Below are 24,880 nucleotides of genomic sequence, written 5' to 3'. Positions count from 1 at the left end.
CACCTGAAGTTAACATGAAGCTGAGAGAGATGATGAAAAAAAAACCAATGCAAAAAAGTCCGTCTGAATAAGTACCACATTATGTACCCAGTTTTTAAGAAATTGAGTATATTGATATCTAGACTCGAAATTTGAATTACTATTGTTAGCTGAAATTGGTTGATTATAAGTTTGAGGGTATGGTTATTGAATTCAAAATAAGTATAAAACTATTTTTTGGAAATTTTTCTTACGTTTTCTAAGGAAATGAGTATATTGATATCTAGATGTTGATTTCAACTTAAGATTTATTGAAGAAGAAAAAAGATATTAACAAGATTTAAACGGATTTAGAAAGACAAAACTTAGTTCTTTTATAAACCGCTTTAAATTTAATTTTAAAAAATTAACAAACGCTAATAATGGTTTTGGTTTTGAAAACAGAAAACAAAGGTACATACTCAAATTTTATTCAAGAAACAGCTTATTTTTCTATGATTTTCTTCAAACAGATCGAACACACCCATCTTTGTATCCATTACCAAAAAAGAGGACATGGACTACACATTTGTTTAAAAACAAAGAACTCCAGAAAAGTAGCCACAGGATCGTTGACGGTACCAAATTTTGCGGCGTGCTTGACATCAGCATACTTTTTCATTTAACACATCCCACATTGATATGTAAAATGACCATCAACATCCAAAGTTAAGTTAAATTAAGTTCCGAAGTGCTTAAGCAATTTTAATCAATAAGTTAAAACAAACAAACAAACAAAAATAAAAAACAACAAATCATTGAATCCAATATCAGAAAAACGAGTTATAGTTTATTTATTTTTCGAAGTAATGTTGTCAAAAAAACAAATAAAATTAAATGAAAAAATGGTGGCGGCACCAGACTAGTCCTATTTCGTCCGTCCGTCCTTCAGTCTGCATCAACCTTGAAGCTCTTTTCTTAAAACTTTGTAGTTATGACCTTTGTTAAAATTCCTGTAGGAAATGGTGAAACTCCCTAAAGAACAGAAACAGTTCTTATAAAAACCGTTACGATTGATGTTTAAAAAAATTTATCCGACATCGATCGATACTCGAGTATCGAATATGTTTGACATTTCTAGCAAAACAAAAAACTCTGTTTATCAATTTTGTTCACTGAAATTGTTTTTTTTTTATTTAAATGTTTTTTAGAACAAGAAATTACAATAAATACAATATTAAAATAAATATTAAATAAAATAAAATTTTTTATCTGTTGTTGCTCCTGTTGTTTGTGCACTTTTGGATGTCCAGTATTCCCTCCACTTAGTGAATTTCAGTCTCATCGACTGCTTACCCCCACACACAATATGCATTGAGTTTTCATCAATTTTAATTATCGTATCTTCACTTGGTATGCTTATCGTTAATACACCTCCAATTCGTTCTGATATCTGTTATTCCATCTTGGGCCAATATGGAATCTATATCGACTCCTCCATATTCATATTTAACTTTCTTTAGAACTTCTTCACGTTTAGGTGGATGTAGAGTTGTGCCAGCACTTGTATTTGCTTTACTATCCGATTCATCATCACATGGAGCAATATTATGTACTTTATCTTTGACTTCAAGAATTTGACAAACAACGACACGAGCCCTTCAAGCAAACAGGTTCGACCTCGGTCCGAATCCGCTCCGCCTGAGGCGGAGCTGAGTCCGATTTCAGATCAGAAACTGGTCCGAAGGCGACTCAAATTAGTATGGAAATTATAATCACCGCGAAGTCGATTGCATATGTATTAGTGTGGTGAAAATCTCCATTCCGAGAAATCGGAGCCGAAGTCGGAACAAATGACGTCCGGCATTTTGACATCGATCGATACTCGAGTATCGAATATGTTTGACATTCCTAGCAAAACAAAAAACTCTGTTTATCAATTTTGTTTACTGAAATTGTTTTTTTTTATTTTAATATTTTTTAGAACAAGAAATTACAATAAATACAATTAAAATAAATATTAAATAAAATAAATCTTTTTATTTGTTGTTGCTGCTGTTGTTTGTGCACTTTTGGATGTCCAGTATTCCCACCAATTAGTGAATACACGGTGGATTCCTTTGTTGATATCTCCTGCTGATTCGTTATGCTCTAGAAAAATATTGATTTAAAAATAAATGATCAGGAGATATATTAATGTTATTAAATACCTGCTGTCGATTCCCAGTCATTCGCATCACATCCGGATGCATTGGTGTACCTTCGGGTAAAGGGGTTGTTTTTTTTCCCAATGTAAATTGGGTTTGCATGTGGTGCACTCGGCCGGGTGGTTTTTGAGAATGTGCAGATTGTTGCTGCACATTCTATCCGATTCTATTTACTATCCGATTCATCATCACATGGAGCAATATTATGTACTTTATCTTTGACTTCAAGAATTTGACAAACAACGACACGAGACACGACGCGACCAAACACTTCAACAAAAAATAACAAAATGACGCTTTGGCTCTTGTTGGCCTTGTCTTTCTTTTCCTTTTCTCATTTTTCACCACAATTCTCGTTCGACTTTTGTGTTCATACACAAAAAGTTGCAAGTGTGTGAGTGCAACCCCGATTTTCGCGGTCTGAGTTTCTTTGTTGAACTCAGTTTTCTTGCTTGAAGGGAAACACGACGCGACCAAACACTTCAACAAAAAATAACAAAATGACGCTTTGGCTCTTGTTGGCCTTAAGGCAATTGTCTTTCTTTTCCTTTTCTCATTTTTCACCACGATTCTCGTTCGACTTTTGTGTTCATACACAAAAAGTTGCAAGTGTGTGAGTGCAACCCCGATTTTCGCGGTCTGAGGTCGGAGTTTCTTTGTTGAACTCAGTTTTCTTGCTTGAAGGGACGCTATCCTGCACTATAAAAGTGATATATGTACACTAGGGCGTTCGTTATTTTTAGATCAAGTTCCTAAGTGGAAAAACTGTTTCTAAATACAAAAAAAAACGACCCATAAATTTTTTCAGATTTTTATTTTGACACTAGATGGCGCCCCAAGAGGGTTAAAGTTTTTTAACATTTGAAATAGGTATGGTATAGAAAAAGGTATAGATCATTTTTCTAGGACCAGGGGTTTAGTCAGGGCATGCATTTGGATTTATAAAACCAAGCATATTTTACGAAAACAAGCATATGAGTAGCATGAAAAATAATATAAAATCCAACAAAGCCATGCATGCCCTGACTAAACCCCTGGTCCTAGAAAAATGATCTATACCTTTTTGAAAACGTTGTTTAACGTAGACAAGGACCTCATCAAAAAATTTTGATTAAAGTCTATATCTAAAAAAAATACCTATACCATACCTATTTCAAATGTTAAAAAACTTTAACCCTCTTGGGGCGCCATCTAGTGTCAAAATAAAAATCTGAAAAATTTATGGGTCTTTTTTTTTTGTATTTAGAAACAGTTTTTCCACTTAGGAACTTGATTCTCGAAAAAAACCTAAATAACGAACGCCCTAATGTACACCCATTCCTGTACTTCTTATTCTTAGACTTTTCTTATCGAAAATTTTAATTTCAGAGAAAAAAAAATAGAACTGTCAAAATAAAAGAAACTCACCTCGTTTTTCACCTCATCACTTTGTTGTTGCTTTTCACATTTATTCACAGACACGGTTCAAATTACAAAAACAATTTTAGGAAAATGGGTTTTGGGGGGTAAAACGTACTAAAGTTTCCCATCTCCTTTGTGTATTTCTGCTAAGAGACCAAGTGTTTATGGATAGAGTTACAGTACTGTTTCACGGATACCAATCCGATAATCAGAATCCTTTATTCCATTTGTGTGTGGTGCTTAGTCTAGTAATTTTTCATTTAATTTGAAAATTTGTGACGGAAAAAGTTTTTCAAATTAAGGGGTAATAACACCTTGTAAACCATGAAATCGAGCGTCATATTCATCAGCGTATAAAACAAAGAAGAAATATTATTTTCTTTTGGTGTTTGTTTAGTTTAATTAAGTATATTAATAGGTAACAGAATAGGCTAATGTTAAATTTTTTAATGATGTGAAATTTTTTAAATGGCGGTGTAGTTCAGCATGATAGTAAAATCCTGTGCTCCCATCGGGCGACCTACTAACTCCTACAGTTTTTAACCGATTGGGCTGAACTAGAGAATAGTTATTGTGGAGCTTACAATAACTATTCTCTAGTGAAGTACGTAGGATTTTTTTGAAATATTAAAATTTAACGATTTTATGGTCTTTTTTTCAACGAATTTTGTTTTTGGAATGAAATAATTTTTTCAAACTAATGCCATTTCTTTAAAAATTAATATTTCAAAAAAATCCTACGTACTTCACTAGAGAATAGTATTTTTAAGCTCCACACAAAGTTTCAGCCCAATCGGTTAAAAACTGTAGGAGTTAGTAGGTCGCCCGATGGGAGCACAGGATTTTACTATCATGCTGAACTACACCGCCATTTAAAAAATTTCACATCATTAAAAAATTTAACATTTGCCTATTCTGTTACCTATTAATATACTCAATTAAACTAAACAAATACCAAAAGAAAATAATATTTCTTCTTTGTTTTATACGCTGATGAATATGACGCTTGATTTCATGGTTTACAAGGTGTTATTACCCCTTAAATAAAAAATTACTAGACTAAGCACACACACAATAAAGGAATAAACGAGTCTGATGATCGGATTGGTATAGTACTGTAACTCTAGCCATAAACACTTGGTGGTAGCACCTTCAAGATTTTGTTGTTGTTCAAAAAACTATAATTTTTTTGTTAAATTTTTTTTTATGTTAAAAATTTTTTTCTTGTTTTTTTTTATTTTACTTACTGAATTTAATGTTTTTTTAGTGAGCCCAAATGCAATAGGTTCGACAAAAAAATTTTTTGAAAATCTTAACAAACATTTAAAATAAGCATAACTTTAAAATTAGTACGAAATTACCCCCAAAATGTGGAATACTTAAATATTTCAAAAAATAGAGCTCCTAGAAATAAATGAATGTGATTTTTAAATTAACTGACCCTTAATATTAATACATTAAGGTTAATATAAATTTTTCTGGAAAATTCGAATAAACGCTCAAAATAAGGAAAACTGAAAAATTAGTACCTACCTATGAATATTCCCCAAATATGAAAAAATTAAAAATTTAAAAAACTAGAGCTGCTAGGAAGAAACCAATATAATTTGATCTATAAAATTAATATTGTAATGTTTTATTCCGGGTTCAAAATAAAACTTATTTTTGTTTATTTAATTTCCACTTATCTTTCCGTTCAAATAAGAACACACTTTATTTCAACTCAATTAACTTTTATTATTCGCTCAAAGAAACACACTTTTAAATCACTTTATTTACTACTAACAATTTCCAACATTTTATTTCACTTTGTACTGCACTCTTTCACTTTATAAATCAAACTGTATCCGGTCGGTGTCTACGTTGCCCTTTTATACCGGAATCTCGAGACTCGAGAACGTCCTCGAAGGCTCTCGTCCCTGCCTCTCGAAACTTCCTTTCCAGGAAGGGCACTTCATACTTCCAGTCTAGTGGGATATTTTTAGATGTGTTCAGTGGGATATTTTTAGATGTGTTCAGTGGGATATTTTGAGATGTGTTCAGTGGGATATTTTCTTAATTACTAAAGGTCCGTTCACATTTCTACCTTTGCAGTAGTAGGTAGTGTGTTCAGACTTTTATCTTAAAAGTAGTTCAGTAATTCATCGTTACAATATAAATCTTTCTGGAAAATTTTGAAAAGTTGCAAATTTATGGCCAGTGTTATTTATTCTTCTTTTATAATGGAATTATTAACCCCTTGTAGCCCCATGTGACATTTCTGTAACAAACCGAAAAAGATCGCCCAAAAGCTGTGAAAAACATATTTTTATTCTTTTAAAGCTTCTTACATAATCTTTAAGAATTGCTTTATCGAAATAATGCACCATATTTCTAATAAATAGCACCAATAGTTTTTAATTGGCAGTTAATGTTGAAAGTTTGGCTTTTTTGGAAAACAAGCAAATTTATGTAAAAACTACGAAATTCAGAAAAAATATTTTTCGTGCATAAACTAACGGGGTTTTATTTTTGGATTTTAGGAATGCGCCTAAAAATAAATATTAGATAGCTTTTTGTTTGAATTTTTGCATTTATATACAAAAATAAATTATTTAAACTTTTTTTTTTACTGCGTAAATTTCGAAATAACTAAGCAAATAATGAGTTTATTGAATTTTTAAAAAATACACGTTTTATTATAGCTAAAGCTCTTTCGATTGACATTATTAATTTTAAAATTTACGATGTTGGGTTACAAGGGGTTAAAAGCTTGAAGTAGGTAAGTGTAATAATAAGAATCAAAACGAAAAGTAAATTTTTTAAAGCGAATTTGTTGTTTGTGGTATTCTTGCAAATAATTAAAACGCAATTGGCTGTATTTTTACTAGAGATGCCGCGATCATTTATTTGGCCGAATACCGAATATTCGGCCACGCTCCTCGGCCGAATACCAAATATTCGGCCGCCGAATATTCGGCCAAGGACACTCAGAAAAAAACATTGGTAATTTCAAAAATTTTATACTTTGTCTCAAGAATAGATGTGACTTAAAAAAATCCCAACAACATCGTATTGTAACGATGAATAACTGAACTACTTTTAAGATAAATGTCTGAACACACTACCTACTACTGCAAAGAAGGTAGACATCTAAAATCGAATTGTATATGAGGACTAGAGTGACCGCAAGAAATCGATTTTCGAAATTTGGTAGGGGGAACCCCATAAAATGTTCCGCCTTTGCAGATTTTTAGATAGCCAAAATTTCAGCTTGATTGGATAAAGCCTTAACTACAGTGGCTCAAAAAGTGAAAAAGTACAAAAGTGAAAATTTTCAAACGCATTTCCGTATAGTTTTTCGGGATGAACAATTAAAATAAATGATGCAGAAAGCTTATTTTTTTTCTCTAAAAAACAATTTGTACACTCTTTATCAAAAAACAATTGCGATAGCTAGAATAAAAATCTTTACACTTTTTTACTTTTTCAAAAAGTGGTGTATGTAGTTATGCCTTAAGTCTAAATGGTGCCGACACTCGCTCAAAGTATCAAAAATCTCTGTTTTTTCACTGTTTTTCGAAGAAAATTAGCTCTAGCTCCCAAACAGATGGGGTTATTTTCACTTTTTATATATTAAATTAAGGGTAGTGTTGTTACACATAATTCAGATGCTTAATTTGTTTAGTTTTACTAAAAAAAAAAGATATTGTCATCAATTTAAATTTTTAGTACTTACTTCAAAAAGAGCAAACTCGATTTAAAATGACATTTTTTTTTTACTGTTAAAAAAATACGAAACATCCAACAGATTTTTTAAAAAACAAAATATTTAACATCTTGTTACATTTGTTATACATAATTAATGAAGTAAATACTAAAAAAATTTCAAGAGATTTACTTAAAGTAGTTTTATAAGCATCAGGATACAATTCTCGGCACTCACTGACTGGTAAAGTTGGGTCAAAGAACGCCAGACCTAGCAGCTCTGAACTCAAATACCATAAATTGTTTGAGAATTAAGCAAGAGTCTTCTCTAAAATGTCTTTGTCAATCTTGCGGTATTCAATGCAAGATCAAAATTTTGTTTAGGAGCCACATAAGCTCTTCGGGCATTAAACCAAGCCTTGCAGTAAATTTTTACGATGAAAACGCAGATATCACCGAGAGAATTTCGTTCCTCGTTACTTATTTTAAACTGGCTTCAAAACATGAATATTTTTAAACTATAAATAGCTTTGGCCATCCACCTAGCATGATGAGTGGCTCCTGGTGTTCTGAATCCAACTACGCTTCCATCTAGAACTCCAACAAAAACCAAAACCAACTGAAGAAATTCCTTATAATCATTTCTAGGCTGACATTCTTGTAGTTTTTCCTTTAATTCACCTGATATCTGGGTTATAACTTCAGGGGTTAGGTGTTTATTTACATTTTTATCACTGATACCCGTGTGATATATTTTTGAATCTATTTTTGACCATTCATTTTGAAACCTTTTAAAAATATCTGGTTGAGGTCCAGTTGAACCCAACTTACAATGAAAAATACCTCTTAGCAAAACTTCAAGAATATGGTGACGACAGGCCAGGTACAGCAACTCTTCATCCAACATTTAATGCAAAATGTTGCAAGATCCTTTCACTCTTCCAGTGTTTGAAGCAGTGGTGTCAAAACACATTGCTTTTACAGCATTCGAAACTCCCCATTGTTCCATCATTTCATACACAGCTGCTGCCTGCTCTTCATCAGTACTATTTTCTATAACTAGTACTACTAGAAGTTTGTCTTGTCAATTTGTCAATTTTACTCTGTGATTCTATTGTTGATATAATTATTATACAGGGTGTCCGGTAGAAAATGGATAAGCCTGAAATGGTTGATAGGTGCACTTTTTACTGTTCTGAAACCGAATAGAAAAAGTTTCTATCGCAACCAGTTTAGAAAATATTAGCTTTTTTTCGTTCAGTGTACTTTAAATTTCATCATCTTACGTTTTATTTAACCACAACCACGAATGAATGAATTTTATAAATTTCTTATTTTTATAATTTTCTACAACAATTGGCTCACTACATAAGAAGTTAAAAAATTTTAAAACTATTGCATCTTTTCTTTAAAAAAATTTTGAAATTTGTTTTTCAATGCAAAATGTGAATAAAAATTTTTATGAAAATTTTCAAACACCTGTGGTATAAAAAAAATCCATAGGAACGTAGGTGGCCAACTTTTTTAAAAATATGCGCGTCCAAGGGGGATTGCAGAATGGTAAAATTTTTTATCAAACCTAGAGTTACTAGGAAGTTATTAGTACCTAAGTGCAAAAAAAGCCTATTAATTTAATAAATTATTTTAACTGTAAGATCTTAAGTTTTTCACATTGCTGCCACAAATGCATGGATTCCATCAGTTTTTTTAATCAGTCATATTTTACAATAATTCTTCTTACACATAACTATTAAAAAAGCGTTAGAACCGTTGAACAATGGCTACAAAAAAATAATTTAACTTTTTTTTAATGCAAAGTAGAAAAAAATATTTGTTTGTTAATTTGCTAATAACCAGTTTAAAAGATAAAATAAGAAGTGGCTCACAATATTAACTGTAAATTAAATTGCATCTAACAAATATTGGACGTTTTTCGTAGCCCAATAAGATTGGGAATTGAACACAAATTCGAAAACATTGCAACATTTTTAATGAGGTTGCATTGGGCCGAAAATCTCAATTTTTCTTTAAAACGAGATCATTAAGAAGTCAAAACTCAAAACAAGCTGTCCCGATGCACAATTGCATTCCCATGCTCAAACTGAGCAAACAAATATTTTTTTCTACCTCGCATTAAAAAAAAAGTTAAATTATTTTTTTTATAGCCATTGTCCAACGGTTATAACGCTTTTTTAATAGTTATGTGTAAGAAGAATTATTGTAAAATATGACTGATTAAAAAAACTGATGGAATCCATGCATTTGTGGCAGCAATGTGAAAAACTTAAGATCTTACAGTTAAAATAATTTATTAAATTAATAAGCTATTTTTGCACTTTGGTACCAATAACTTCCTAGTAACTCTAGATTTGATAAAAAATTTTAACCATTCTGCAATCCTCCTTGGACGTGCATATTTTTAAAAAAGTTGGCCACCTACGTTCCTATGGATTTTTTTTATACCACAGGTGTTTGAAAATTTTCATAAAAATTTTTTTTTCACATTTTGCATTGAAAAACAAATTTCAAAAATTTTTTAAAGAAAAGATGCAACAGTTTTAAAATTTTTTAACTTCTTATGTAGTGAGCCAATTGTTGTAGAAAATTATAAAAATAAGAAATTTATAAAATTCATTCATTCGTGGTTGTGGTTAAATAAAACGTAAGATGATGAAATTTAAAGTACACTGAACGAAAAAAAGCTAATATTTTCTAAACTGGTTGCGATAGAAACTTTTTCTATTCGGTTTCAGAACAGTAAAAAGTGCACCTATCAACCATTTCAGGCTTATCCATTTTCTACCGGACACCCTGTATATTTTTATATATTATACGACAAGCATTTCGATTAGGTACCTTACATCAATCTATAACATAGAAAGTTTCATTTTAAATCGAGTTTGCACTTCAGCGCTTTTTGAGGTAAGTACTGAAAATTTAAATTGATGACAATATTTTTTTTCTTTAGTGAAACTAAACAAATTTAGCGTCTGAATTATGTGTAACAACACATAATTTAATATATAATATATAAAAATATATAAAAAGTGAAAATAACCCCATCTGTTTGGGAGCTAGAGCTAATTTTCTTCGAAAAACAGTGAAAAAACAGAGATTTTTGATACTTTGAGCGAGTGTCGGCACCATTTAGACCTATCCAATCGAGCTGAAATTTTGGCTATCTAAAAATCTGCAAAGGCAGAACATTTTATGGGGTTCCCCCGAAAAAAATTCGACAAAAATTTTTTTCTATGGGAGTTGCGGTCACTCTTATTAGGCCTGTTCGCCAAGATCGAACGGCGAACCCATACAAGTGGTGGTCAACACATACTACAAAATTTCATATTTTGACAACATTTGCTAAAGTCTACCTTTCTTCTCCTGGGAAAAGTGTTTACAGCGAAAGACTATTTTTCGAAGCAGGAATAGTCTACGAAAATAAACGTAATCGTTTACTACCAACAAATGCGGAACAAATAGTTTTCATTCACCACAACTTGCCTTTAGTAGATTATAGGTAAGTACTAAAATTATAATTTTTTAATAAAACACACATTTTGGTATAATAGGTGTGTTTTTTATTACAACCGGTGTTAATTGGACAAAAAAAACGTAGTCTGGGCTAAACAATTTACATGTTAAATACAACAACACCTTAGCCCCTTGGGCTTAGTTGTTTAGCCCGGAGATTTCTCTGGGCTTAACTTTTTGAACAGTTTTAAATCTGTGCTACCAAAGAAATTTTTTCATAAATTGTTTAGAATTTGTTAACAAACGTGAAAAATGACTTTCGAAATGACAAAATGTATTTAACTAGTTAACATTTTTGTATCTCTTTGTCAAACAAACATGAAAAATACAAGAAAAACCCGAAAGCGAAAAATATGACAACTCTTAGTTTTTGTTGTGTCTGCTGTTTTCGGAACATTCAATGGACAGTGCTGCCAAGATTTTAGGTTAAGCCCCGATGCGTTTTTTTTGTCCAGTTAAGCCCGGTGGTAATAAAAAACACACCTAATAATAATTTATGACTTTTTTCTCCTCCATTTGGTATTCGGTATTCGGCCGAATAGTTAAACTATTCGGCCGAATACCAGAAAAATAGGCCGAATACCGAATAGTGGCCGAATGTTCGCGGCATCTCTAATTTTTACTGTATAGAAGGCAAATTAATCAATCAATTTGCAAACTTTCTCATAAAAAGGTTCTGTGTCATTTTTTTAAAATGCTTATAAAATCCTTTTTTGTGGTGAAATTAATGTTTTTTCATGGTTTTATGACTTTTTTAGGGTCATTTATAAGATTGCATCAATACTTTACTGCCATGTAACTATTTTATCCAAAAACCAGCCTTAAAAAACTTTGAAATCGATTTTCTCAAAAAACAAAGGGGAGTTGACATAAAACCCTATAATTCTCAGCCAGCGAAAAACAAGAAATGAAAAATATTAAAAACTGTTGTTATTGAAACACTTTTTTTATTATTTTGTTTATAAAATATTAATTTTTTTTGAGTATTACACCACTAAACGAAATAAATAAAAAAAAAACAAGAAAAAAACCACATCGCCATGTTGAAAAAAGTAGAAATATTTCTGTTTTAGGCAGTACCCAAACAGACCTATTCTTTGCTCTTAGTAAAAGCAGACACACAATTACGCTTTTCCAGACGCGTCGTCGCGTTACGTTGAGAAATCCTCCCCTTCAAGCAAACGAGTCCGACCTCGGTCAGAATCCGCTCTGCCTCAGGCGGAGCTGAGTTCCACTCCGACTACGAAACGGGTCCTAAGGCGGCTCAAATTAGTATGGAAATTATAATAACCGCGGAGCCGATTTTATATGTATTGGTTTTTTCACCACGATTTCTCCTTCGACTTTGTGTTCATACACAAAAAGTTTGCAAGTGTGTGAGTGCAACCCCGTTTTTCTCGGTCGGGGGTGTCTTTTCTGAACTCCGTTTTCTTGCTTGAAAGGCTATGTCTGATGAAAGTCAGAAAGCGAGCAAAAGTTGAGTCTGGTTGAACTTTTGCTCGCTTTCTTACGTTTGTCAAAAAAGCGAACGTAGAAAAAGCTTCATTGTGAGAGGTTAGACAGATTTCGTATGGTTGAAACTTTGGCAGTTTTCAAAATCGACGGCAAAGCGTGATTGTGTTTCTGCTTTAAAGTGATCATCAAAACCATACAAGTGCAGAGATTTCGATGAGTATTCGACTCACACGTCACATGGGGAAGACCGAGGTTCGATCCCAACCGGTGCCAAAAAAAAACAATTTTGTTTTTTTTTTTTTTTTTTCTTACGTTTGTCAAAAAAGCGAACGTAGAAAAAGCTTCATTGTGAGAGGTTAGACAGATTTCGTATGGTTGAAACTTTGGCAGTTTTCAAAATCGACGGCAAAGCGTGATTGTGTTTCTGCTTTGAAGTGATCATCAAAACCATACAAGTGCAGAGATTTCGATGAGTATTCGACTCACACGTCACATGGGGAAGACCGAGGTTCGATCCCAACCGGTGCCAAAAAAAACCAATTTTGTTTTTTTTTTTATTTATTTATTTCTTAATAAATATTAAATATTTTATATTTTCTCTTCACAAGAAACCATATTTTACTCAACGAACTAAAATGTTGGTATTATTTTTTAATATAATGGAGTTCGCCTTTGAGGATTGCAATACAAATAGAAAGTGACACATAAATACCTGTCACCCACAGTCCATAACAAAAAGTTGATCGTCACTTTGATAATCACCTTACGTGGAGCAAAAGTACTTATTGTGATGATCAACAATCACCTTAGCCGATTCCACCCTGAAAAGCTTTTAAAAATTGCAAAATTGTATGTTTCGACTATACATTAAATCATATGACAAAAAAAAGGCTTTACAAGTTAACAATTTGAAGAAAGTGGCGTTTTTTATTTAATTCTTTTATAGTACTTTTACAAGATATTTTACTAAACATTAAAAAAATACAAATATATTGAATCTCTAAGAGAACATCATAAAACAGGTTTGAATAATTAAAATCACATTGTGAAAGTATAAAATTGAGTACAATCAAAATAAAAATAATAAGTGCTTGTTTCTGAATTAATGATTTCCTTTCAAGTAGTTTAATTTGAAGTTAATTTCAACAAGAAAAAACAACAAAAACAAATTTTTTTTGTAGCTTAAAGCATTAGCAATCACGCTTTGCCAGACGCGTCGTCGCGTTACGTTGAGAAATCCTCAAGGCGCGCTACTGTCACTTTGACTTCGAACAGGTGATTGAAACATGAAATCCGCTGTCACATAAAAAAACACAGTCACTTACAAATTATTGGGCCAAGTCTTTATCTTGATTTAAATATGGAAAAATGAAGAAGGATATTATTGTGTTTAAAAAATACGAAGAAATTTGTTTATTCTTTAATCCTATAGTTATAAAAACAAAACCAATCAAAATAAATTGGTTTTTAAACAGAACAAACATTAAAACTCTGTCTAAAACATCATTAAATTATTGTTGTTTTTAATACGTAAATAGAGAAACAAAAAAACACACCTAGTTTTGTAATAATTTATTTTTTTTTATTCACATTTGGCCCAATAATTATGTGGGTGACTGTTACTATGTTTGATGAATGTCACACCTCATGGTATAAAAAGACAAGCTATGATCATTAGAGCCGCCATCTTACAAAATGGGGTAATAAGGTTTTGACGTTTGGCATTTGGCAAAGTCAAAAGCAACAGCAATTTCCAAGACAAATTTGTTTACAACAACAATTTCAATAGACTGGGCTGTCAAAACCTTAAGTAGCCATAAGTTTTGACATTTCTCGATACTGAGTTTTTTGTAATGATCATACCTTCTCTTTTTATACCATGGTCACACCCCGCCTCCACAGGAGATATTTTTCTCTAACTCAATGTCTAACATCTACAACATAACCATTTTTTTTTCTTGGCTGGGCAAATTTTGTTCGGACAGTTCATTTCATATGCTTCGTTCGCCAGAGGATGATGTATGTTTTTTTGCGGACAAAATTTATTTTATATGGGGTAAAGGCACCAGTATCCGGACAGTGTTAGTATCCGGACACTTTGTGATATTTTTGCGTATAATAGGTAAATCATCCTAAAAACTTCAAATATAACCACAAATATACTTTCTCTGATGTATTTCACATATAAATGCAAAGTTTCAAGCAGATTACCTGACGGGTTTAAGAGATATACTTCAGTTAAGTGTCCGACATCAGGGTTGAGATTGTGAAAATGATTTTTTGTAAGAAAAAATTAGTGGAAGCATTTGCAAAAACTAAGAAAACTCGGACATGTTTATTAATTTTATTATAAAAGGAAATTGTTTGTTTTGAGTAAATATGATACATTTTGATAATTTATTAATAAAATAGTCAAAAAGTTTTTTTATTATTATATTTTTTAGTGTCCGGATACTAAAACTAATATTTAAGACTTTTTTTAGTTCCCGGACACAGTGTCCGGATACTGAAAATATAAGGAAAAAGGAAAAATCGCTTATTTAGGCTTTTAAATTGTAGTTTCGAACATATTTTGGGTTTTAATGCAAAAGAATTGCATTTCTCTCTCAATGTTTCAGTATTCCGACAGGGTTTCCTAAGTTAAAATATGTGTGTCCGGATACTGAAAAACTAGATTCAGTTTCCGGACACCCTTGTTTTTAATGTAATTTTAAGTGTTTTTGTACTTTTAAACTTGCTATCTTATAAGGAATTAATTCAAAAAACATATCAAAGACCATAGAGGATACAAGGATTTATATAAATCCAATTCTAGCTTTGAGAGAAGCTGAAAACATTAGTAGGCAAGGAACAGCAGTTTTTAGACAAGAGAGCATTATAAAATAGTTTGAATAGCTCTAAAATTATTTGAAAAGTATTGACCAGGAACATATTTCCATTTATGACTCGAGTATGATATTAAATGGCGATGAAACCAGTTTTTGTGTCTATCCAAAGACTAGCAAAATTATATCACGGAGAAAACATAACGCCAGGGAAAACTTTAATTCTGGTTTATTTAATCATAATATAGTTAATTATATTAGAAACTAGTTAAATGTACCAGAAATAAAGTTAAATATACCAGAAATAAAGTTAAATATACCAGAAGTTAAGTTATCCCTTCGTTATTTTCTCTGTGTAGCCTCCTTAGGCTGAGTAGCGAAACCTTTTTCAATTATGTTGCAAACTGCGGACACAAACGCTTGCTTGATGAAAAAGTGGAACATCGTGTGATGGACATAAGTCACATTTAACACTAAAGTTGGGTGAATTTTGTTCCAAAAATCTAGTTTTTTTGTACGCATTGCCACCGAACACAACTCACATCATGCTGTCAATGTTAGTGTCTTTAAACCCCCCCTAATCTGTTTGAGAGATAACAATAATTCATGATTGGATTTAGTTCAAGCACTTCCGAACTGAATTTTTCACCACTTTCACCAAATGAAGCAATGTGATGTTATTGAGGAATTAGGACCCCTAAATTTTGTTGTCACCTTCAGTAAATATGAATTCTGGAAATATTTGTTCCGTGCTTCAATCTATCTCCAAGCCTACCAATTTTGACAATTCCTTCGGTTCCGAACGAAGTTTCAATTTCATCCCAAGAACCTCGTTTTAACATAAACGTCCTTATTTATAATTGTTTTAACGAAAAGTTTATAAAGAAAAGTGGATTGTTACCCTTATTATAAGAACTAATTTTCGTTTGTTTTGTAGGTACCCAATAAAAAAAGTTCTTATAGGATTTTTTTTTAAACTAAAATGAATTATTAATTCTTTTAACAAATATAAGCTGTAAGTGTATCCTTTTTGTTGATTTCTTAGTGATAACTTTTATTAAAAACAATTTTACTCTTTAAAAGTACCTACCAAACAGTTTTCTTTCAACAATTAATTTGTTTAATAAATTTTTTTGTATATTAAAGTTATATGTTCATATTTTTTTCAAAAACAAAAGATGTTTTATTTCATAAAAAAGAAAAAAGAACCATAAATTCATACAAAATTATCGTGTCCGGATACTGAAATAAATTTGTCCGGAAACTAAATTTTGCGTCCGGACACTAGTGCAAATCGAACTTTTTTTTTTTATTTTTATTTTTAAATATTAAAATGTTTTATTTAAAAATTATGTGAATGTAACATTATTACAAAAATGCCAAACTTTAAGAAAATACCAAAATATTTGCTATAGCTTGAACAGCAATAAAACTATTCGACGTCAAAGTTCAAAAGTACCTTAACTGTCCGGATACTAGTGCCTTTACTGGTCAATTTTGTATGAATACTTCTTTTTTTTAATTTTTTTAAATTTATACATGTACCCATTGCTTGGTGTGTTTTTTATTTGCCTTCCAAAAAATTAACAATTTATTTTTATAAAAATCAAATAAATTCAACATAAATAAATAAATTCAAAAAGTATATACCATTTCATGAAATCTAATTCATTTCAACATAAAACATGCAAAAATTCGCAAAACAAACAAATATATTTTGTCGTCCGCTACTACGGAGACAACCTTCTTCATGAGAGGACAAAAAATAATGAAAAAACTGCAGTTCCAAAAGAAAAAAACACATCTGTCAAATTCAATGTTAGACAATCGTGTTCAGACAAAATCGAAGACACGGTTGTCTAACATTGAATCATAACAAGAAATGGCGAGCCTCCACAAGACATTTCTTGTTAAGACACGTCAACATGACAAAAATTATCTCTTGTGGAGGCGGCCTGTCAGAAAGCGAGCAAAAGTTGAGTCTGGTTGAACTTTTGCTTGCTTTCTTTAAAGACCGCCTCCACAGGAGATAATTTTTGTCATGTTGACGTGTCTTAGCAAGGAATGTCTTGTGGAGGCTCGCCATAAAGGCCGCCTCCACAGGAGATAATTTTTGTCATGTTGACGTGTCTTAACAAGGAATGTCTTGTGGAGGCTCGCCATTTCTTGTTATGATTCAATGTTATGTCGTTTTCTATTGACGAATCTCAGAATGAGATTTGTGAATTTGACAGCTGAAAGGTCAAAAGTCAATAGAAAACGACATAATGTCGTTTTTGTGTAAAATTCTCAGATTTTCCACTGCAAATAGAATATGAAATCTAGTTTTGTAATTGTGTGCGAAATCTGTGCGTATAAAAAAAATAAAACAACAACAAATGTTCAGACAAATGTCAAACAGAGGAGTGTGTGTGAAAGTGCGTGTGTTTGTATGCGTGAATCTTGATAAAAATCCAGAATCAGATTCTTGAATCTCAGATTCATTTTTTTGTCTTTTTTTTGGAATCTCAAGACGCAAATAGATCATGAAATCTGAGATTTGTCCACTATTTCCCCTCTTCACCCCCCCCCCCCCTTTCAGCTGTCAAATTCAAAAATCTCATTCTGAGATTCGTCAATAGAAAACGACATTAGACAACCGTGTCTTCGATTTTGTCTGAACACGATTGTCTAACATTGAATTTGACAGATGTGTTTTTTTTCTTTTGGAAGTGCAGTTTTTTCATTATTTTTTGTCCTCTCATGAAGAAGGTTGTCTCCGTAGTAGCGGACGACAAAATATATTGGCTTACTTTGAGAATTTTGCATGTTTTATGTTGAATTGAATTAGATTTCATGAAATTGTATTATACTTTTTGAATTTATTTATTTATTGTAAATTTATTTAACAGGTATTATAATTGATTTTGTAAAATAAAGCTTGTTTATTTCCTAGAATGAAAGAAAAAAACAAACCAAGCTATAGGTACATGCATAGTTTGTCGATGAGTGCATGTATAAACTGAAAAAAATTGACAAAAAGAAGTATTTATACAAAATTGACGGCATATAAAATAAATTTTGTAGGCAAAAAATCATACATCATCATCTGGCGAACGAGGCATATGAAATGAAATGTCCGAACAAAATTTGCCCAGCCAAGAAAATGAAAATTGTTATGTTGTAGATTGAGTTAGAGAAAAATTTCTACTGTGGAGGCGGCCTGTTACGTTTGTCAAAAAAAGCGAACGTAGAAAAAGCGTCATTGTGAGAGGTTAGACAGATTTCGTATGGTTGAAACTTTGGCAGTTTTCAAAATCGACGGCAAAGCGTGATTGTGTTTCTGCTTTAAAGTGATCACCAAAACCATACAAGTGCAGATATTTCGATGAGTATTCGACTCACACGTCACACGGGGAAGACCGAGGTTCGATCCCTACCGGTGCCCAATTTTTTTTTTTTTTTTTTTTATTTCTTAATAAATATTAAATATTTTATATTTTTTCTTCACAAGAAACCATATTTTACTCAACGGACTAAAATGTTGTTATTATTTTATTACGTCTTCGGTTATAACTTATTAAGCATTAAACAGCACTAAAAAAGGTAAGTTTTAAAAATTTTTCAGAAGGCAATTGGAGAGCGATGAATGAAATGGGAGTACACATACTTCCTGATACCAATATATTTATATTAATAAATTGAAGAGCCTAATAGAAAAACGGCGAGTCCCCTTTTTATAGTTCTCCAAGTATTTATTGAGTATTTATTGATGACATTCCAACCTTTGAAAATTACTGGCCGTTTCAACGCAAACCATCTGAACTTAATATATTTCTCCTTCACTCCACTGAAATTGCTGTTTTACATATGGAGGGCTAAGAGCTGAATTGAACCAAGTCACAAAAAGTGAATTAAGGGCCCAACCCATAGAATCCGTTGCGTCCGTTCCGTCGAAGTTTTCAACTGACAGCTCCATAAAATACACACGTTCTTATGAGAAGCGACCCATAAGCGACGGATCGGACGGAGACGGACGTATTCGACGGAAGAAGTTGCCCAACTTTCTACTTTTTCATCCGTCGTATGCTTTGACATTGGTTGTCAACAATAGATCTGTTCAATTTTCTGTTTTAAAGTGCACACCGGGGAATTTCAGAACTAAGAACTGTGTTCTTTTCTTCTCCGATTTCATGAATTGTGAACTTTAATAGTTTATTTGTGAAGAAAATGTAATAAAAGTAACATTTAATGATATATCTAATAAATTATATCAATTAAATACTATAATTCTGTTGTCGAGTTCAATTTTACTATGCCAAAGTCATATCTACAAATGATAATCTGTTATTAAAAATTTCTTGCATCAGAGCTTCCTTAGTGCACATTCAGCGATAAAATATCGAACACACCTCGGAATTTAAAGTGAGCTGTCAAAAAGCAAGCCGTCGTACGAAGTATCCTATGGGTCACCCCTTTCTGTCCCAAACTTCAACTTCAACGGATGGATTGGCGGAACGGACGCAACGGATTCTATGGGTTGGGGCCTTTAGAAGTTAAAGTAAATACGCTACCATTGAACAAAAAATGACAATTTGAAACGAAACACTTTTTGACCAAACTTATGACTGATTTTAATAGAGTTAAACCTTGCGCAAGTTTTGGTACTACATTTGATTTTTTTAATTTTTTTTATTTGGTCCGGTACAGCTATGAGACCTCCATATATTATTTTCACCTTTTAAGGTTATGGGTCCGGTCCTTTTGACTCATGAATTCTTTTAAAGCGATTTTAAGGGAACGCACTTTGAACGGAATCAATGCAATTCCGATATACTTGTTTGGAAGAACACGGGTAGATCTAGCAATAAATGTTTTGAATATTCTAATTCTATTTGTTTTCTTCATCCAATGAAACGTGGCTATTAGTAACTTATATTTGGAATCAAATTTATATTTAGGTTTTAGTGGACTTATGCTGTTTTCCCTAGTTAAATGTTAATAAAATGTCTCAATTACTATTTTTCTATTGTTTAAATTGCTTGATTTAAATTGTTGCAGGTAGTAGAAATTGAAAGAGCTTCTGAATTATCAACCAAATTTGCGTTGTAAGGGGGTGGCTCTAGTTGGGAAATGGAAATACATGCATTGACAGGTGTGCCAACAGCATTATTGCTTTCATTTTGTGTAAAATTCTCGTAAATGTTAGATATGGCTACCTGATAAGAGGGTGGTGGTACTTGTTTAATATACTGGGCGATTGCCTCATCATAGTTTGGCAAAATAGTTGTGTAAGCAGCTTCACCGACATCCATATTGGCAGATACATCATGCATAACACATGGCATTAAAGATCCCATAGTATGTTGTCTCAAAGTCAAGTATTTATAGCAACGCCATACAATTCCAATTGCGTATGCTTTTATAAAAACAATGCTAACAAAAGTTACAAAAACCAGCAAAATAAGAGAATTTGGCGACAGTTCCAAAAGTTTCTCCCTCCATGGAAGGCGGTGGCTTTCAGCAATAAGACGATGTACGGATTGCAAATAACATAAATAGCCAGCTGCCGTGAGGCTGAAAGAAAATAAAAAAAATGTATAATGTGTTTTGCAAAATGTACCAATAGTCCCGTTACTTTGGAGTTGGTTAACTACTCTTGAGTACGTTATAAGCGATTTTAAATGGAACGCACATTCAACGGAATCAATAAGATGCATTAGATGTGTAAGCAAAAGATCCACTCGATGAGTAATTTACAACCTACAATGGAACGAGACTATTGACATTCAGTCAATGGTGTTTGATTAGTTTGAAATGGAAAGAAACGAGAATTAATGGCTGAATAAAATGGTGCAAATGTAGCTGTCCCTTCAAGCAAACGAGTCCGACCTCGGTCCGAATCGGCGTTGAAGTGAGTCAGAGCTCGACTACCAAACGGGTCCCACGGCGGCTCAAATTAGTATGGAAATTATAATCACCGCGGAGCCGATTGCATATGTATTGGTATTTTCACCACGATTTTGTGTTCATACACAAAAAGTTGAGAGCTCCGTTTTCTTTCTTCAAGGGGTCCCTTCAAGCAAACAAGTCGGACCTCGGTCCGAATCCGCTCCGCCTCGGGCGGAGCTGAGTCCCACTTCGGCCCAGAAACGGGTCCGAAGGCGGCTCAAATCAGTATGGAAATTATAATCACCGCGGAGCCGATTTTATATGTATTGGTTTTTTCACCACGATTTCTCCTTCGACTTTGTGTTCATACACAAAAAGTTGCAAGTGTGTGAGTGTAACCCCGCTTTTCTCGGGCGGAGGTCGGAGTGTCTTTTCTGAACTCCGTTTTCTTGCTTGAAGGGGTTGCTTTTAGTATACTGTCAAAATTTGATTGAGGAAAAATATAAAAGTAGGCTGACTTTAAAAGCGAATGAAACAGAATTAACAATAACAAACTTTACCCTTCAAGCAAACGAGTCCGACCTCGGTCCGAATCCGCTCCGCCTCAGGCGACCTCGACCTCGGCTCAGAAACGGGTCCGAAGGCGGCTCAAGTTAGTATGGAAATTATAATCACCGCGAAGCCGATTTTATATGTATTGGTTTTTTCACCACGATTTCTCCTTCGACAAAAAGTTGCAAGTGTGTGAGTGCAACCCCGTTTTTCTCGGTCGGAGTGTCTTTTCTAAACTCCGTTTTCTTGCTTGAAGGGTAGTAGTCTAGTGAAAAAGCTAGCCGGTTCAAGTTAATTAGATAAATAAGAAAATTGTTTAAGAATTTATCAAGTGACAGCGTGGGTTCAACTCGTAGTGCGTCGACCGCCTAATCGCTAGGTGATTTGCTCAAATCCAGCTTATGTGTGGAATTTTTTCAAGTTAATTGAACAAAAAACGGCATAGTACAATTAAAAAGGAGTCTGATGATCAGGTTGCCCCGTTAAATAACTATAACATCAGACCGTAAACTTGTTGGTTATATACACAATTTGTTGTTCGTTCACAACCTACAAAAACAAAATAATTTGACAATCATGTAAAGAGTAAATGGCCGTTGTATGACCAATCTTTTACTTTTACGAACAAAAAAATCTCCATAAAGAAAAATCTAAAAACAAGTAAGAAACAACCTTTGACAGTTGGTAGTCTGAAATAGTAAAAAATATGTTAATACAGTTTAACTTTATCTTACGTTGTTATGGCGAAATCGAAAAGTTGTAAGCAAAAGAATGGTAATATCTGGGAAGGTTTACTTTTTAATGTGCCGTATATCATCATTAATGTTATCGTGATCATACACAGGCAAACCAAACCACCCATATCAAAGTTTTCTGGAAAAAAAATTATGTGAACGTTAATGAAAAGTTATAGTAAAATACAAAAAAAAAGTTAAAGCGCATTCATTTCAAACTTACGATAATTTAATGAGTGATCTCGATAAGGATATGGGGAGTCTATCTTGCTTAATGGTGTCGGCAACGCTGGGGCGTTCAAGTCAATAGAATAATCATAACTGTTTTCAAGCTCTTCAACCATTTTCGGATTGTGCCATATTACAGCCAAAAAGCTTAGAGCAAGAAAGTTTAGAAACTAGAAAAAAAACTTGTGGTTAATACATTTTGTTACAAACAAGAATTGTTTATAAGTTTAAGTTAATGGTTTATGTTTATTATATTAATTTGCATATCAAAATAGCTGCACGGGTGGTTGTTGTTGAAATCGTGTAGTTACTGACCGGAAACGTGGTGACACTAATTGGTGACCACAACCTTTTCTCACTGATCTCTATAATACATTGAATAGTATATACACTACACTCGATTAGAAAATGGTTTACAGTAAAAATTTTATTTATTAAACTCGAAATAACATTTTTATTAAAATATTTTTATTTGAAATACAACATTTTTTAATGCAAGTATTTTTTATTTCAACAGCAATTTTTGATAACGTGACGTTATCTCCCCTTCCGTCCGAAATTTTTAACAGTGTGACATAAGTTGCAATTAAAAATAAAATACTAGAGATACAAAAATCTTCTATATCTTATTTGAAAGGTTATAACCTAAAAAAAACGGTATTGCAAAAAATGTGGCTATTTTCTAAACACGTAGTTAAAGAGAGTTGATTTTTTTTAAATCGATAGATAAATTAATTTATAGGCTGACAAAGGTATTGTAGGGTAGGGGAAATTTGTTAGAGAAATTTGAGTTATACCTGAATAATTCTCAAACGAAATAGCAAAACACAAAACAAAACATTCCATTCTGAATATAAGAAACGAAATGTTTTATTGATGTAAATTTAAACTACATTACAGCTATGTCTTATGTCTAACGTACTTCTACAGATAAGAATATGTACATAACATCCCTATGGTCATAAAATATTATCTATATTTAAACTTTAGTATAATGATGTATAAATAGATAATTAAACATACTCCCGCCATTGACATCATTATAAATGTGTCAATAAAAATGGTGTTCGGGTTATGCTGACCTGCAGAAATGTCGTCGTTGGAGATTGGCAAAAGTGTTGTGGTAGGTTCCATAAAACTGATGAGTGGTAGCTATGATCGTAACTTTTTAAATCCTTTGTACCATAGTGTAGGCAGCTATTGAATTGTACACTCTGGAGTCCATGTTATTTCGAAGACCCATTAGTTAACGCTCTATGTATGTGTGGATCGTTGGAGATTCATAGTGAATTTTTGATCTTTATAAAGAGACGAAAATCAATTTTCAATAATTTGCTGCTAAGACGAATTTTATTGCAAGATGCACGGTAAAATGAAACTCTCATTTTCCTGGATAAAACGCAGCTTCGAGTTATAAAAAGAAAAACAGCTTGGCTTCATACTTTTTCTTTGTCATTGATCAGACCAATATTTCTTCCATCAGTCAGTGTTTAAGACTTAAAATTATTTAATATTTGTTGTAATAATGTTGCTTTTGTTCATAATTTAAATTGTCCTTATTTTGTTTTTTTTTGCTTTTGTTACTCTTATACTCTTTTGTTTTATTCTTGTTTACAATACTGTAATATAATTTTCTGCATGATTTATAATATTTATTTGTAATGGTAAAAGGTGTGGTGAGTTTCTTAAATTACTTTCTCGCTGCAAATTTCTGCATAATCTCTGCAACAACAGCGATGATAAGAGATTATGCAGTCATGAACAAGATTTTTCTTATCAATCGTTCATTTGGATCGAGACCACACCATCAACCACACCTTTGGCCAGCAGCTCAACCGTACATTGGATAAGTACCAATAAAATTATTTGTACATTGATTAAACCTGGTATATTTATTTGTGTGATTTATAAATGATTTTTTTTTGATGACTTTTGTTTGTGGTACGATCTCAAACATATTTGGTCCTTCGAATCGCCGTATTCTAATTGAATTAAGCGAAAATTAATATTTATTGACTGTGGGAATAACTATTGAAAAAGAAAAAAAATTGTCCAATCGTGTTTTTTTTGTGACTTTGGAATATTGAAAAAACCTCGTGTGAAAACCAATTAATTGTGCGGTACTTTGTGGGATAACGCTATTTGTTCTGGAACAGTTAGAACATTTTGTGAAATTCTTTCTATTGTAACACGGTGTTACAATTTGTTAAGATTCTTTGTTGCGTTTGAGGCAACGCATATTACCGTGGTTTTTTCTTGAACATTTTATTCCTCGATTAAGATTTTTTGTTTTGTATTTTTTCTTTTCTGTACAATGAATGTACTAAAACAAAAAAGTGGTAATGCGAAGGCATGTTTAACTCGTGCGGTAGATTACGTAGCCGCAATCGATACTTCTACAACAATTGAGATGCTGGAAATTCGTCTAAGC

General features: G+C 32.4%; 1 protein-coding gene across 1 annotated transcript in view; it reads right to left on the bottom strand.

Moving 5' to 3' along the window:
- Positions 1 to 773: 773 nt before the first annotated feature.
- LOC129905161 (lysosomal-associated transmembrane protein 4B) overlaps positions 774 to 24,880 on the bottom strand; it is a 113,132-nt gene continuing 89,025 nt past the window's right edge. Inside the window, exons 2-4 of the mRNA XM_055980569.1 lie at positions 22,445 to 22,619; positions 22,222 to 22,360; positions 774 to 20,620 (exon numbers count right to left, since the gene is read on the bottom strand). Coding sequence (XP_055836544.1) covers positions 20,077 to 20,620; positions 22,222 to 22,360; positions 22,445 to 22,619 — 858 coding nt within the window. The 3' untranslated portion in view covers positions 774 to 20,076. The remainder of the gene's footprint in view (positions 20,621 to 22,221; positions 22,361 to 22,444; positions 22,620 to 24,880) is intronic.

The sequence above is a fragment of the Episyrphus balteatus genome, chromosome 1 (genome assembly GCF_945859705.1).
Source record: "Episyrphus balteatus chromosome 1, idEpiBalt1.1, whole genome shotgun sequence".
In the NCBI taxonomy this organism is placed as follows: domain Eukaryota; kingdom Metazoa; phylum Arthropoda; class Insecta; order Diptera; family Syrphidae; genus Episyrphus; species Episyrphus balteatus.
The sequence above is the reverse complement of the archived record's forward strand: the minus strand, read 5'-3'. Positions and strand labels throughout refer to the sequence as shown.